Raw genomic sequence first — 17,862 nt, 5'->3', positions numbered from 1 at the left:
CCCAGTAACACTTTGACCTGACATTTACAGAGGCATGCTATGGGAAAGGAACAATAAGCGAAGTTGTTGTATTAAGGGGCATCTTTAATAACACAAACAATTGTGGTATTTCCTGGTCACTTCTGACAATTACAGTTAAAGGATATATATGCATACAGGAATTGGCAAGAGTCAAATACAGGAGGTGTAATTCGAAAGGTCAAAAGACAGGATATAGAAAGATGCAGAAGATGCAGGCATCAAAAAGTATGAAAGGCAAAAAAATGATCAAATGAAGACGCAATAGAAGAAAAGGTTAAGGAAATGATATTTTAGGTTTACTTGTATAACTTTTAAGAGTTAACAGGACTTAGGACATCAAATAAATGTACTGTAATATTTGTCCATAGTTTGTCCTGAAAGGTTGTGATGACTAGATTACCCCATTACCCCGGTGTGCTTAAGAGTCTGCGTCTCCCCCTGTCTTGTGCCAGTGTGTGGTATCTGTCCGAATGAAGTGCATCATCCTCCTCTTTTTCCCAAGCCTGATATCCAAGCCCTGTTTCCAAGTTTACCAAGTGGTATTTATCCTCGAAAGAGCGTTTTTTGTTTCTCCTAGTGAATTTTAATAAATTAGATGCTGTAAGAGTTACAGTGTTAGTTTTGTTTATAACCTTCTCTTTTTCCCTCCTAGTTGGAGTGGTTTTTGTTTGTAAATTTATCATAGTGTATTTCCTCCGATTTTTAGGAGAGGCTTTTTGTTTTTTCCTCCGCAGCAGGAGTGATCCTTAGTTAATCTTAAAGTTTCATAGTCCTTTGTTTTTTCTTCCGTTAGAGGAGTGATTTTGAGTTTGATAATTTATATAGATATACTTTTCCATTTTGGAAAAGTATATTATTAGAATAATATTTCATAGCCTGTTTAGCTTCTCTGAAGAGGAACTTGTTGATTCTGCTGCCCTCCTAATAAAGCTTTGGAATTACATCTCCTGCATCTGCGTCCTCCGTTCTCTAAGTGTGACATTAATTAATTTAGGCAGCCATGGACAAAATACAAATTAAATATTTTTATTTTTGAATACTGGTATCACTAAAGCACATGAACATTTATTAATATTTTGAAATTAAAAGTATAATTAACACATGCTTAACATGTTGAAGCAGCGTTTCTTCTTTGAATTGGAATTGAATAGCACTCTTTTGAAAGTGCCCCCGTACCCCACATACAACTTGATATTTTTTCTGCGCTATGCCTTACATGACCTTAAAATACTCACCTCCTTTGTGAACCCTTGATTAGCCTCAAGTTTGAAAAGGCAACTCTTAACATCATTGTTTCATTCTAAATCTGATGTGCTGCCAGGAGCAAAGAAAGAGAATATCAATATAGTGATATCTGCAATATTTGGGGGTATTTGTTTATTTTAGTATTTTTAGCATGGGCTGTCAAACACTTTATGAGTAAGACATAAAACAGGAGTCAAGATATTTCTCTCTTTCCTTTAAGGTGTAACTGCTGCCTCCACAACCACACCCAGCTCTTCAGGCCAACCTGTTTGTCAGAAAACGTACCAAAACAACCTCAACTACACAACTCATTTAAAAATAATAATAATAATATAAATAATAGACCCCACAATTTAAATTAGTTTAACTTCCCAAACAGCATATCTTTACAGAGTGAGTGTGTCATGATGTTCTCAAACCAACTGACTGATTACAGATAATCAACTAACTCTCACAGCACAGTTAATGACATTAATAGAACCTCAGGAAACAATAGAAGAGGAGACACACCTGTTGGTTTTGGAAGGATCCCAGTAACACTTTGACCTGACATTTACAGAGGCATGCTATGGGAAAGGAACAATAAGCAAAGTTGTTGTATTAAGGGGCATCTTTAATAACACAAACAATGGTGGTATTTCCTGGTCACTTCTGACAATTACAGTTAAAGGATATATATGCATACAGGAATTGGCAAGAGTCAAATACAGGAGGTGTAATTTGAAAGGTCAAAAGACAGGATATAGAAAGATGCAGAAGATGCAGGCATCAAAAAGTATGAAAGGCAAAAAATGATCAAATGAAGACGCTATAGAAGAAAAGGTTAAGAAAATGATATTTTAGGTTTACTACTATAACTTTTAAGAGTTAACAGGACTTAGATCATCAAATAAATGTACTGTAATATTTGTCCACAGTTTGTCCTGAAAGGTTGTGATGACTAGAAATCAAAAGTTTCTTTTGTTCTATTGGTTGTACTTTTTAATCTGTGAAATTTGATTCACAAAAAAGTAAAGAAAACATTAAAAGCTGTAGTGGAGTAGAATGACTATTTTAGGAAAATAGTAACATCCTGATCATTTGGCTGATCATGTTCTAGATTGTTCATGAGTTTAGTTTCATAAGGAAACACATTCACAATATTTGTTTCTCCAACCAAGAGGCCGAACGTCAACCACACCAGAAATAAATTTACTTTACTACTTCTACATTTACTTTACACTTTACTAAAAAGTTTTGCAACATCTTGGTTGGGTTAAGACTATAAGATTACTTTGGTTAGGGATAGAAAACAATCAAGTTTAGGGCTAAAAATACATTAATTCTAAAATATGTTTTTGCTTGTGTATTGTTGATGTATAAAATACATGCATAAGTCCATCCATCCATCCATTATCTATACCGCTGAATCCGTCGGTCGGGTCGCGGGGGGGCTGGAGCCTATCCCAGCAGTCAATGGGCGAGAGGCGGGGTACACCCTGGACAGGCCGCCAGTCCATCGCAGATGCATAACTCCATCAGAAAAAAAAAAGAAAAAATAATCCTGGTTAAGACTTACATATATTTTTTATACTACATTATTGTTTTATAAATAGATAATTTGCTTACACTTCCCATTGGGTTGCCCTCATTGAGGTAGGTGAGGGTTACGGCAAGGGTTGGTAGGTAGTCTTTAAACGTAATCATAAATCATTGCTGCATGCATAAACAAACCACCCATGAGGGCATTTTGTAAGATCAGTATTACCAGGACATATATATATCAATAATGCTGTATAATGTGTTTCTTTGTGACTTGGAGACTTAAAAGACTCTGCATCTGGTTTTAAGATTGCATGCAAAAAGGGTGGCAAGATTAAAGGAATGCTTGATAACAACATATGATGTGATCTGTGGCATGCTACTTAAAGGAGTCAGCTGGTCCAGTCCAGAGTCCAGACTAAACATGGAGAAGCAGCATTTAGCTGTTGTGCTGCAAACAAGTAGAACAAACTGCCAGTGGAGATTAAACTTTCACCAAATGTAGACATTTTTAAATCCAGGTTAAAAACATTTCTGTTCTCATGTGTCTATGCATGAAATATCTTTTTAACTTATCTAGACTGTTTCTTGATTTTAAATTCATTTAAATTATTTTATTTGTTTCTCTTTATATTCTTTTATGTATTTTTAATGCTTCTTACACTCCCTGCTGAAATTCTTTTATTTTATGTGAAGCACTTTGAATTGTTTGTACTTGAAATGTGCTATATAAATAAATTTGATATTGCTCTTTGCCACTGATGATGCCATGTCTCCTTCTCTGTTACACTTCTAACTTTCCATGCGACTGTTAACTGATTAGTCTTTTGATTTATTTTCTTTTTTTACCCCCAGTATCTTATGCTGCTACAATATAACTCTCTCTCTGGAGATTAAAAAATTACTGTTCAACTCAGTTCACATTCAGTGCAACTTTTACATCTCACACATGATTAGAATATTTACACATCTTAAAAATTTTGTTGTAAACCAGTGAAAAGAGTTGTGAAAAAAGTGAAAATCTCATTTCTTCATTAGGTCCCACCCTCACTTGGACAGAGATTAAGTTTTTCAGGATCAACATGCAGAGATCACTTAACCGTCAAAATCGCCACCAACACCTCAATTTTAAAATGATATCTACTAGTCATTCACCCTGAAGCGAAAATAGGCATTTTATCTCTGGAAAACAAAGGGATATGGTTAGAAAGAGAGAAACTGTGATGATGCCTGAACATGCAGCAGATAAAAATCCTCACAGCTACCTCCACATATGCAACTCATAATGTGAGCATTACACGATGACTGTCATCTGTCAAAGACTTTGTGAAGTCTTCCCAGGAAACTTGGATGCAAACCTTGACTTGGTACTGTGCTGTCCAGGGTTTAAAGTCTCAGAGGCATACAGTATGAACGCTTCCTGTGAAAACATAAACCAGTAGAAGACTTAGAATGTGTTTTGGTTCAGGAATGAATAAGAATTGTATAAAAGGTAAACTGTCAAATAATGTAACAGGTTAAATCTCCAGATAAGCATTAAGATTTTTTATTTCAAGTTCTTTTTTTCTTGAGCCGACTTTGCATAATAAACAGAAAAAAAAACATTGATGAATTTTTTTCAAGATTAGCACTGACATTTATAGTTCAACCTTACTGCGTCACAGAATGAAATATTATGGAAAAGAACACATCCATATGACATGTATGACTGTGTATATATAAATGTGAAACATGTGTCTCTTGATGTCACAGTTCAGTGCTGTGCGTCAGATTCTCTGCAGTGCATTCCTCTGCAGTCATCATGCAGACTTGCTTGTCGCTTCACACAGATCTTACAGGGGATAAAAAGTAAAATACTAATATTCAAAGGTTTAAAACAGATGTTTTCCAACAATAGTCAAGTCAAGTCAAATTCATTTGAATAGCACTTTTCATGTTCAAAACAATTCAAAGTGCTCTACATAAAATAAAAGCATTGCAGCGAGGAGTGGAAGAAGCATTAAAAATACTTAAAAGAATATAAAGAGAAACAAATAAAATAATTAAAATGAATCAAAATGATTATAAACAAGCAACAGTCTAGATAAAATACTGTGCAGATTTCATGCATGGACACATGAGAAAAGAAATGTTTTTAACCTGGATTTAAAAATGTCTACATTTGGAGAAAGTTTAATCTCCACTGGCAGTTTGTTCCACTTGTTTGCAGCATAACAGCTAAATGCTGCTTCTCCATGTTAAGTGTGGACTTATAATAATGGAAAAAAAAAATTGATTGGTTACTTGCTCGCCTAAACTAATCTTAGAACAAACAACTTTGATATTATTCAGTTTGGTAGTTTTATTTTGTCACCTGGACTTAATTTTCTTCCGTCTTTAACCATATGAAATTACATTAGAAACAAGTTTATCTTCAGCTCAACCCTCCTAATTAACAACAAGTAAACATCAGCAGCGATGGAGACCTACCTATCGAAGAATCATATCTACTACTAAAGAAAAACAACATTCTAGGGACAACAATCAATTTAAAGTAAATTGACTTTTTAAGGTTAAAAATGTATGCTTCTGTTGACATGTGATCACATACAATGTTTTATTTGTTAACATTAGTGACAAAAAAACACCTAATTCAAATACAGCTGTTTGACTACAGCTCTGCCCTCTTTTCTTTTATTAATGCATTAAACAAGCATACAACAATTGCTTAATTGTGCCTAAGACCAAAATGTACAAAAATAATGTAATGTAAAATACTGAATATTTGCAAAACATTTGTGTAGGGTTAGGGTTAACTCTACAACTTTAAATCTTTAGTTAGGGTTAACTCTAACCCTAACCTTTTATGATAATAAGTAAAATACTTAGAATCTTAATGAACTGAAATATTAAGATAAATACATAAAAAAGCTCGACCAAAACTTGGTCCCATGCTATTGCAAAAACATCACAAATCAAACGTCATGTACTTGTGTAAAACAATATAAGAAATGCATCAAAACCTGTTTGACTCACAAAGCACGCACCAATTTAAAAAGGATGAAATGAAAAAACTTTGAAAGAGGTGACCACACCTAAAATGAATATGTACTGACAATATTAGTCATCCATACAAATAACATGCTTGTTCGAACCTGACGTCATCACACCGGCACTGTGTGGCTATAAAAGCTTCTTTCAGACACTGGACAACAGTTCCAATCAAACAGCGAACAGAGCATCAGTCTTCATAAGAATTTCAGTAACTGCATCGAAGACATATGATGGCCAGACAAAATCTGTAAGTACTGCTTAACTGACTGGTATCAGTCATTGGAACTTGTTGTTGTTTGTGTTTTTTTTCTTTGTCTCTCTGTCAGTGATTAGACAATATAACTTGTTTTTGTTATCCTCACCCAATATTCCAAAACGTAAATGATTATATAGGTTTAGATAAGTATTCTTCTGTTTTTAAATCTAAAAAATGTTTATTAATTAAAAAAAAATACACTTGGTTACATTAGGAATGGCAAACAATCTAAGAATGAAATATAACCTGCTGAGATCTAAGTAGATGGTGAAAATCTTCAGAGATAAGCAGCAATTTTTGGAGTCTTAATGATGCATTAATTTAAGTTAGAAAAAAGTACTCAATTTAAAAATATGCTGCAAAAGTTATTTAGTTTGGTAATTAAAATTAATTAAACCGTTAATTTGAAGACTATATGTGACTATTTGGTTATCAACATGGACAATGGATTGATTCAAATTAATGATTGTATCTTTAAAACAGGAGGAGATATCCCACAACGATGATCAAGATTTTTGCAATATTACTTCTGCATGCTGGTAAGTTTAAACATGTATTATGAAAACAAGCTTTACTTAAAAATTATATGTTAAATGGAATCAAAGTTTAAATTTACAATAACTCTTTATAATATTTGCAAAACAGCTTTAGGCATAGCAGAGTCATCAACCACTGCTTCAGCAACTACCATAACTGGCGCAACATCAACTATTGCTGCCCAAACAACTACCACACCTGGGACAATGTCAACCACAGTTTCCCAGTCAACAACTATATCTTCTTCAACAACAGCCCTGACTTCAGCAACGACCACAGCTGGGGCAACATCAACCACAGTTCCCCAATCAACAACTCCAACTTTAGCAACTACCACAGCTGGAACAACATCAACTACAGCTGTCCCAACAACTACCACAGCTGGAGCAACATCAACCACAGTTCCCCAATCAACAACTACATATTCGTCAACAACAGCCCCTACTTCAGCAACTACCACAGCTGGAGCAACATCAACCACAGTTCTCCAATCAACATCTACATCTTCTTCAACAACAGCCCCTACTTCGGCAACTACCACAGCTGGAGCAACATCAACCCAATTTCCCCAATCAACAACTATATCTTCTTCAACAGCAGCCCCTACTTCAGCAACTACCACAGCTGGAGCAACAACAACCACAGTTCCCCAATCAACAACTACATCTTCTTCAACAACCGCTCCTACTTCAGCAACTACCACAGTTGGAGCAACATCAACCACAGTTCCCCAATCAACAACTATATCTTCTTCAACAACAGCCCCTACTTCAGCAACTACCACAGTTGGAGCAACATCAACTACAGCTGTCCCAACAACTACCACAGCTGGAGCAACATCAACCACAGTTCCCCAATCAACAACTATATCTTCTTCAACAACAGCCCCTACTTCAGCAACTACCACAGTTGGAGCAACATCAACTACAGCTGTCCCAACAACTACCACAGCTGGAGCAACATCAACCACAGTTCCCCAATCAACAACTACATCTTCTTCAACAACAGCCCCTACTTCAGCAACTACCACAGCTGGAGCAACATCAACCACAGCTATCCCAACAACTACCACAGCTGGAGCAACATCAACAACAGTTCCTCAATCAACAACTACATCTTCAACAACAGTCCCTACTTCAGCAACTACCATAGCTGGAGCAACATCAACTACAGCTGTCCCAACAACTACCACAGCTGGAGCAACATCAACCACAGTTTCCCAATCAACAACTATATATTCTTCAGCATCAACCCCTACTTTAGCAACTACCACAGCTGGAGCAATATCAACTACAGCTTCCCCAACAACAACCATAGCTGGATCGACATCAACAGCAGTTTCCCAATCAACAACTATATCTTCTTCAATAACAGCCCCTAATTCAGCAACTACCACAGCTGGAGCAACATTAACCACAGTTCCCCAATCAACAAGTACATCCTCTTCAACAGCAACTCCTATTTCAGGAACTACCACAACTAGCGCAACATCATCCCCAGTTACTACAACAACATCCACAGCTGGAACAATGTCAACCACAGCTGCCTTAACAATGACCACAGCTGGAACAATATCTACCACGGGGTCCCAATCAACAACTACACCTTCTTCAACAACAGCCCCTAGTACAGCAACTACCACAGCTGGAACAATATCTACCACAGGTTCCCAATCAACAACTACACCTTCTTCAACAACAGCCCCTACTTCAGCAACTACCACAGCTGGAGTAACGTCAACTACAGATGCCCAAACAACTATTATAGCTGGAGCATCAGCAACCACAGGTCCCCAATCAACAGCTACATCTTCTTCAACAACAGCCCCTACTTCAGCAACTACCATAGCTGGAGCAACATCAACTTCAGCTACCCAAACAACTACCACAGCTGGAGCATCATCAACCACAGGTCCCCAATCAACAGCCATATCTTCATCAACAACAATTGCAGCTGCCCAAACTACTACCACAGCTGGAGCAATGTCAACCACAGCTGCCCAAACAACAACCACAGTTGGAGCAACATCAAACACAGTTGGCCAAACAACAACTACTTTCTCGCCAACAACTACCACTTCAACAACCACAGCTTCTAAAACAACTACCACAACTGAAGCAACAACAACTTTGCAAACAACAACTACAACTTCACCTACAACAACAGCTGCCACAACAACTATTACAGCTGCCCCAACAACTACCACAGCTGCCTCAACAACAACCACAGCTGCTGTAACAACAACCACAACAGCCCAAGGAGCAACATCAACAGCAGGATCACATCAAACAACCACAACCTCCTCAGGAGTCATTCACCAAACAAGCTTCCTCTTGTTTACAGCAGTTATTACAATTGCTTTTTGGAATTAAGAACTGGACTGGAATGCTTTTTCCAAACTGTAGTTAACACAAAATTACTCTTGGAATTTAAACTAATTAATTTCTATTTATTAAACATGAACATATTTTTGAATATAAACCCTGTGTTATATACATGTTCATTTTTATTTATGTATGTATTAATGTAACCCAGAAATGCACTTTGAATTGTAAAATGAATGCTTTATTTAATGCCTTTGCTCAATACTCTGTATGTTCTTTTTTTTGAGAAAATTAAAAGCATAGACTTTACTTGACATTCACATCAAATTAAATGAGCCTTATATAGTGAGCAAGCACAAACCATCATCAGCTCTGCTATGTTATGTTTTTTTTTAAATTTGATAAACAAAGTCGGCAGTTTAATGTGCAGTTCACTATGATAATTGTTCTTTAACTGTCAATTAGATGTGTATATGGCCCCATATGATGTTTTCATGGTATTGAATAAAAAAATTAAACTAACTAAGTCTGACATTGTTGTAATATGAGGAGCTTAAATATTGGATCATATTTTAATATAAGGAAGCAACATACTAGAGAGGGATGTCTTGGACACATTAAAACTCCACAAAGCGCTCATTATGGGCTTTGCTATGATAATTTATGACGGAATGTAGTGAGTGTCCACAAAGACTGAAGAAGTTAATAACAGACTGAAACATTATAGTGTTGAACAATTTAATTTAGATCCCTTAAAAATTCTCTACAGTGAAAATAATTTTTTTTAACTATATAATTAAAAAGTATGCAAATCATGCATAGTTTGATCCAGATTGCATGGGTTTATTGTGTCACCCCCTTTGAATTAAACCATAGAACTAATCGTTCACCGTTCTAATTAAAATTGGTCCTAAATTAAAAAAAAGACCTAATGACATTAAAAGTTATAGGCTCACTTCTTACTAATAACTTGGCATAACCGAAAATTTCAGAGTTCGGTTTATGATGTATTCCTAGTAAAAAAAATATGTCCAAAGCCAATTTCTTTATTATACTGTAGTGATATGATTCACATTCATACATCTTCATCTCCACTTAGAAAGAAAATATTTGGGGGAAAAAACAATGTTGAACCACACACAGGACAATAGCCTTCATATCACATAAATTAAATATGCAGGATAAAATTGAATTCAATTAAATGAAAATGTTTTTTTTTTTTTTAAATTACTCTGACAGGTAATGTTTTTGAACGTGACTAGTGTACATTTATCTTGCTGTAGTTTTTCTGGAGGCTTGATACTTGATACTTGATTGATACTTGAAATAATGCAGTTTTCTGTTACTGCATTATTGCAAAAATGCAAACATTTTTGACCAGCAGGGTGTGATGAAGCTAGCCTGGGCGAAAGCCGACTGTTGACTCTGTCAAACAGTCTGGGAAAACCCAAGAGGAATCCGTTTCCATGGAGGGCGGGACCTTACCCAGCAATTTAAATTCATTGGAGTAACGGAGTTCCCTTAACCAATCATAATGTTTAGAAAGGACGTAGGTTATGCGCCGAGGTTCATGCTTACTCTCGCGAGGCTCTAGCTCGTGAATCACGCTTCCCACATCCGCTTTCATTATACCGGTACCATTTGATAAATCAAACTTTTCCCAAAGCCAGTTGGAAGGAGAGCTACGACATCCTTGCCACTAACAAAATTGACGAGGCATTCCTCTTGCTCTTGTTTTAATTGTGTAATGCTCTCCAGAGTTGGGACAACTTCATGGATAGCTTCTAGCGTTCTTCCGTCGCCATGTTTATTTCCGCTGCGGTTGAACTACAATTATATGGACTACAATGGACTCCGCGCGTAAGTTCTGCGTCACCACTCGCAACTGTTTGCTGATTGGCAAAACACTGAGCGAACCGAGGTGGGAGGATTTGGCCAGACTATGTGCGGAGCCAAAATATTTGGGCGGAAGTACGTAGGATGGCGTCGCCAGGCTATGATGAAGCACCACTTTTTTAACACTGTTCCACACTACTAAAGTCCTGAAGGCTGGTGGATCAGTAAATATGAGTTTTATTTGAGTTTTTTATCAACAGTATTAGCTTTGTAACAACAAAACCACTTTCTCTTTCAACTTTACAGCTGAAGCAACCTGAAACTGGATGTTTTCTTTAAGTATTCTGACTCCATGTACTAGTCAACTAAGCAGCTACTGATTATAGTTAGATTAAAGTTAGGTTAATGATGAATGAAGAAGACCTGTCTGATCACATGAAGGTACAAAAAATATTGTAATGATTTAGAAGAATAATGCAAACTCTGGGGCTGAACACCAAAGTTATGAAATAAGGCATCTCAGCCCCCAGGTACTCTAGGGGAGTTTCATGCCGAGGAATGTACATACCAAATGTAAGTGTACTTTAAAGCTAGTCAGAAGCACATAGTCTTAAGGTTGACAAAGCTATCTAGTGTTGCAACAAAGCAGCCTTACTCAGCCTCATTTGAATAACTGGAAAGGTGTTTGTGGTGTTCACTGACAGACTCTCAGGATACCGTAGATGGGTTTGGGAACCTTGTCTTTGTGGATGAAGTGGTTCAGCTTGCCTCTTCCAGCCAATACCTTTTGTACAAACCGTGGTCCTTTATAGCTAAGTGTGATGCAGCCGAAATGAAAGTCAGCCCTCAAAAATTTAGGCCATGGCACTCAACCAGATGAACTGGGGCCTTCATCAGCAGTATTAAGGGCATTGCATCAGTCTGATGCAGTAAAGAGGAAGCTAAGCCAAAAAGTGAAGCTTTTGGTTTAATGGTCCATCTACATTCTAATATTGACCTATGGTAATAAGATTTGGGTGGTGATTGGAAGAGTGTGATTGCGGATACCAGTAGCTGAAATGAGTTTCCATTGGAAGGGGCTTAACTTCAGAAGTAAGGTGAGGAGCATGTACATTGGATTTGAGCAGATGCTCTTCTTCTTTAATTTAAAAGTGAAGAGTGCAGATAAAATACTTTTAGGTGTCATATGCACAGCTATATAGAACTGTTTTCAGCCTGGATTTAAACATTGTCAGAGTTGAGGCCTGTCTCACATCTTCTGGAAGGCTGTTCCAGATGTTAGGAGCATAAAACTGAAACGCAGCCTCACATTGTTTAGTCCTGACTCTGGGCCCCAGCAGGAGACCCCTCCCTGAGGTTCTCAGAGCCCGAGTTGGTTCATATGGCTCTAACATGTCAGAGATGTACTTTGGCGCTTGACCACGAAGAGACTTGTACACAAGCAGAGCTGTTTTAAAGTCTATTCTCTGAGCGACAGGAAGCCAGTGCAGAGACCTGAGCACTGGACTAATATGGTCGTACAGTGCACAGTGAAAATGAGTACACCCCTGTTGAAAAGTAACATTTTGAACAATATTTTAATACACACACAAGTTATTCCCAAAACGTGCATAGAGTAAGTTTAATACAACATCTGTTGAGCTTACAACAGAAAAGAAAGGTCAATAATATAACTTAAATGACATATTTGTCCACTTTTGTGAAATTATGCTGGTGCAAAAGTGAGTACACCCCTATGTTAAACTCCCTGAGAATGGGCCGTGTTGGCCCGAAATGTCATGAAATGAAAAGGCATTAAAAGGGAGGTCATTGTTGTGCGTTTCATCCTTGCCTTACATTGAAATTTTACATTTTGAGTCTGCACCAGGCTAAAAGAGACTGTGTGTGAGATTTGACTGAAATCCTATGGAGAGTATCATGATCTGCTTCAGTAGTCACAGTACATGTTGACAAGCATGTTTCTTTTGGTGAAATTCAGCTTCCTACTGTTGATGGCATCCATACAGCCCCAAACCATGTCACTCCCACTACTATGCTTGACTTTAAGCATGGGGCACTTTTCTTTGTACAAATCACTTTTTACCACCACACATGCTTGACACCATCTAAAGCAAATTTGTTCATCTTGGTGTCATCAGATCACAGGACATGGTTCCAGCAATCCATATCCTTAGTTTGTTTGTCTCTAGTTCATAGTTTGTGTGCGTGCATCTATTGGTGAGTGAAGTTTATTAATATTATATCGATCATTCGGTGTTGTTTAACTGTATTAGTGATGTAATTTTCTTCTAAACACCAAATTAGTCAATTTAAGGAATTCTTAGGTAATTATTGCTGTGTCATGCTAGCTAGCCAGTATTGTTAGATGTAGCCAGTAATTATTACCATGTTAGTTAATACAACTCTGTACATTCCTTTGTTTCAGAACCACACACAGACCAAGAGTCAAATGTTTTATTTCATATTAAGAAGAAGAATTTAATTATTAGTGTTGTGGGTGTGAAGAGAAAATAAAGAAGACCCTCTACTTTGAAATCTGCTTCTCGCTCATCATTGTTCTGACCGGACACCCTGTAGAGCTTGCTACCGGATTAGTAACCAGCATTCATTTTACCTACATATATTTTACAAGTAGCTACACCTGTACGAGGCGGGGAGCGCCAGCACGCCAAGTCGAACTTCGCAACAGATTGCAGCGCAAAAAGCAGACCAAAGTGCATGCATGGATGAATGAGGAAAGGCACGTTGACCGTCGGTTCTTCCTCCGAACTCGCAAAAGCCGGCATCTCAGCTTGAATGATATCAGCTGTGGGATATTTCTTAATGGTGTAAACATTAGAGATAGAAAATGTAATAATAAATGGTTAAGACAGATGATACAAATACCTGTTACTCCAAGATGTAAAAGTTATTGGAATGCCTATGTTGATTGGGATAAGATTTGGCCTGGCCTTAATAAATATGTACTAAATAATAAAGTCAAGGAAGTTTAATTTAAAATATTACATTTAATTTACCCCACAAACACACTTTTACAAAGATTCAAAATTGATCTGCCAGATTTATGTGTTTTCTGTGGTATTACGTCTGAGTCTATTTGTAATTTATTTTACGAATGTTTTTACTCAAGATTTTTTTGGATTGAGGTTGAGCGTCTGTGTTGTGAGGTATGGTCTTGTCATGTTTCTTAAAGTATGAAAGATATTTTACTTTTATTTGAAAGAGATGATTTTTGTGTACCGTATGTCTTTATTTTAAATCTTTTTATAATCTTGGGAAAATACCTTATTCATAAATGTAAATGGGGAGGGAGGAAACCATCTTTTGTTGCTTTCAAAAACGAACTCAAATTTTATTTTAACTCTTTAGAAGGACTGAAAAGCCGAAATGCCGAAAGGACTATTGATTTAATGGCAACTTATAATTTTTTTTCCTCTTTTGGTTAGTTGTTGCACTGTACCCCGCATTTTCAATGGCTGTATTTGATGTGTTGTTACAATAAAAAAAAAAAAAAAAAAAAAAAAAAGATATGTGGGATCAGCGTGACGTGATGACGCATGTAACGTGATGGGAAAGGAGCGTCAATGCCCACCTTGCTACTCTAACATATATGTTTTTGGACAGTGGGAGGAAGCCATATTATCCATACACAGGGAGAACATGCAAACTCCACACAGAAAGCAAATCTTTTTCAAATCTATGTTCATTAAGATGTGAAAGTTGACATCGATAAAAGCCTTAGAAGTTATCCAATGAACGCATAAGCACATTTGTGGCACAACACTCCAGAGACCCGTTGATCCAGTTGACTTTTTCGGCTCATCAACATATTGTCTCACTCTAAATGCTAAAAATGGTGTTTAACATATAAGTTTTGTCTGTTAATATATTTTGTGGCAATTGTGGGTTTTTTATAAGCACTACTGCCAAATTCAGTGAGATTAAACATGAAAAAGGAGAAACTCTTTAGCAAACCCTACATTACATGTCCAGTCTAATATTGATTACTGCATGTATGTGACCCCTTAGCAGGTTGATACAGTGCCTGTAATCACAAGTCTCCTTGCATAGATACTTCTTTTTCACAACTGTCTTTTTTCAGTTTACCAGAGACCATAAGAAAACAGACAGGCTTCAAAATCCTAATGGCCTGATTAGATTTCAAAGGTAAGCTCTACTAATGAAAATGCCAGAGATAAATCTCCAGCCACAACTAGTGCCATGCCTTGTTGGACAAATGTTAATTATATCACCTTCATATGATGAAGGTTTATTGGAAACAAGGAAAACAGTAAGAGAGGACAAATATTATTGCATAAATAATTTCAATGAAGCACTGAATTTCTACATTATCATTAAGTGTGATTAAAGGTGGAGTATGAGATGTTTTCTGGAGCATTTTTTATCATATTGTCTGAAAACCTCCTCACGACCCCATTGCACCCACTAAAATAGAATGTTTGGGAAAAAAAATAAATCTTTTAGTCCATTGTAGAGGATGTTAAAAGAGGAAATGTGTGACCAATAGAAGTAATGATGAGAGTTACTTCTATTGGATTCTGACACGCCAATCAACCGTCAGCCCCCCTCACCCCTCCCCCCTGCGCGTTCACAGACTCGTGACTCGTTCATGTGTTTTGAAGGCGTGGTTTCGAGGGGTGGGCTGAAGGGAGAGGCAAGGTTGTGTATTTTCAAAAATATAGCTTGCAGGAACCGTTTTTCCAAGATCTCATACCTCACCTTTAAGTATTCTTTTTTACAATTGCAAAGCTTTTTGTTTTAAACTGGAAAATTAAAGCAAAGTATACAGCTATGTGGATAATGTTTGAATGGAAAAGTTAAGTCAAATTCAATATAATGGAGAAATTTGAATACATATTCACATCCGATGAATATATAATGACATTGTTTAAACGTAGATGCTCTGATATTGGTTTGCATCATAAAAAATGTGATATCAGGTTTTCAAATGGAATTGCAACTAACGAAAATGCTAAAAAAAACTGCACTAAACGTTGTGAAATAAAGCCTCTGGCCTTTTTTGGACTCATGACTCAGAAGAACAGATACTCTGACTCAATTATGATGATGCTGATAAATGGAAGGCCCAGTGCATGTCTAACCCAGAGAACATTGGGCTGGGCTCAGCCAGCTCTACGCTCTGAACTGGATAATCTGGTATAGATAATGGATGAATTGATCAGTGTCGTACAAACAATTCTGCCTTTTAAGCTTCGTAATACTTCATCACTCACGTAGAAAGGTATGAGTCACATCAGAAAAATGTCACCCTCATTGATGTAAATTACGTCTCAGAGAAAAAAACTCGGGTGGAAGAAACATGGATACAATATTCTACATACAATGAAACTACATACAATGTTCACTGCACACACCCTTTTATCCACCATGCAAACTGGTATCAGTCCACCTTTGTTCTCAGTCTGATGTCATCTCAAGCTTTCTGTCTATAAAAGAGGAGCTGAAATCAGAAAACCTCACACCTTCACTCACTGCTGAGGACAACATTCAAGAAAAGAAATACACTGTAAGTACAATCTATATTTCTAAATTAAAGCTTTCATTTGAATCTTTGCAACAACATTTTTTTACGAGGCTATGTTTTCTAGAATATTGATAAACTTTCAACATATAAAAATGTTTAGTGTTTAAAACAAGATAATTAAATTTTTCAATTTAATTCAATAAAACTGTATTATTCCATAATTTGAAATTATATTGCGACAGAATAATTTATTCTTGAAGATGTCTTGTTTGTAATAACATTTAAAATATCCAAAGAGGAGCAAGGGAAGAAATGGTTTTAAAAAAGAAAGCTGTCTTATTTCTGAGTGTAACAAGTTGGCGATTTCTTTTCTGTTTCAGATCAAACTGTCAAGCTTACATTTGTCTTATGATGACCATGTCCAACTTTTTTTTTTTCAGATACCAGAGAAAAGAAACAACATCACCATGCTCGCAAAAATTTGTGTCGTTGTTCTTCTGTTTGTTGGTAAGTTGTTTTTTTTTCCCTGAAAAATTTCTATTCAGTTTGAAATGTGGTAGTTGATGTGACATTGATCAAAACGTTTCTACATGAAACAGCCTGTTCAAATGGACAGACCAACACCACCACAGCTGTAGCAACCACCACCACAGCTGCAGCAACAACCACCACAGCATCACCAACCACGACCACAGCTGCAGCAACCACCACCACAGCAGCACCAACCACGACCACAGCTGCAGCAACCACCACCACAGCAGCACCAACCACGACCACAGCTGCAGCAACCACCACCACAGCAGCACCAACCACCGCCACCACAGCAGCACCAACTACCACCACAGCTGCAGCAACTACAAGCACAGCTGCTGCGGCTAACACTACAACTACTGCCACCTCCTCTGCCTTTTTCAACGACGTGAGCCTGATCTCAGTCACTTTGGCTCTGATGACACATTTCATTCACTCTTATTGCTGAAGTTTCATTATGTGGTCTACATCTAGTTAATGAAGTAATACAAAGTGAAGGAAAGTATGCAGATTTTAACATGTGTTAAGGTATTTTATGATAGGATTTTTGTTCATTTATTCTTTGTGTATATAAGTAATGTTACCTCAGCTACATCATTTATTTCAACTAAGTCTCCTGGTGATGATGAGAAATCCATGTGAACATGTGCACTGAGATAGCCTTTGATATAAACATTTTGTCTGTATTTTCAGAATGTGTAAATTATCATTTATTGTGTATCATATCATAAAATAAAGAGGATACAAACTGCAAAAATTATTAGTCCGTGTATTGTCTTTGTAAAGTTTCTCCTGACTGCTTTATATCATGCATTAAAGACATGCCTTGTGCACCTATGGTCCTATATCAAGAAATCATTATACAGCTTGCTTTTCTTGTGAACTATAGTTTTATCAGAATATGGACTTCGGAAAGTTTCAATAATGTTATTCTATACTTCAGAAAAAAGCTTGCCATGTTATACTAAGTGCATACTTTTAAAAAAAGCACGTCAATAAAAAAAGCTTGGATTAGCTGCATTCTCCTGTGATCCTGAAGTGGATTATATGGG

At 36.8% G+C, this 17,862-nt stretch overlaps 1 protein-coding gene across 1 annotated transcript; it reads left to right on the top strand.

The window, feature by feature from the left end:
- Nucleotides 1-15,822: 15,822 nt before the first annotated feature.
- Nucleotides 15,823-17,458, top strand: LOC142368258 (uncharacterized). The gene is made up of 4 exons (XM_075450383.1): nucleotides 15,823-15,951; nucleotides 16,217-16,321; nucleotides 16,720-16,786; nucleotides 16,879-17,458. Exons 1-4 carry the CDS (start codon nucleotides 15,823-15,825, stop codon nucleotides 17,256-17,258), a joined length of 681 nt encoding a protein of 226 aa, XP_075306498.1. The 3' UTR covers nucleotides 17,259-17,458.
- The last annotated feature ends 404 nt before the right edge of the window (nucleotides 17,459-17,862 follow it).

The sequence above is a fragment of the Odontesthes bonariensis genome, chromosome 18 (genome assembly GCF_027942865.1).
Source record: "Odontesthes bonariensis isolate fOdoBon6 chromosome 18, fOdoBon6.hap1, whole genome shotgun sequence".
NCBI classification, from domain to species: domain Eukaryota; kingdom Metazoa; phylum Chordata; class Actinopteri; order Atheriniformes; family Atherinopsidae; genus Odontesthes; species Odontesthes bonariensis.
The sequence above is the reverse complement of the archived record's forward strand: the minus strand, read 5'-3'. Positions and strand labels throughout refer to the sequence as shown.

Bases quoted from the DNA above. Each gene is read 5' to 3' on its own strand.
- LOC142368258 (XM_075450383.1), top strand. From the start codon at position 15,823: ATGACTCAGAAGAACAGATACTCTGACTCAATTATGATGATGCTGATA. The intron at 16,322-16,719 runs GTAAGTACAATC...TTTTTTTTTCAG, and splicing joins TTCAAGAAAAGAAATACACT to ATACCAGAGAAAAGAAACAA. The intron at 16,787-16,878 runs GTAAGTTGTTTT...TACATGAAACAG, and splicing joins CGTTGTTCTTCTGTTTGTTG to CCTGTTCAAATGGACAGACC.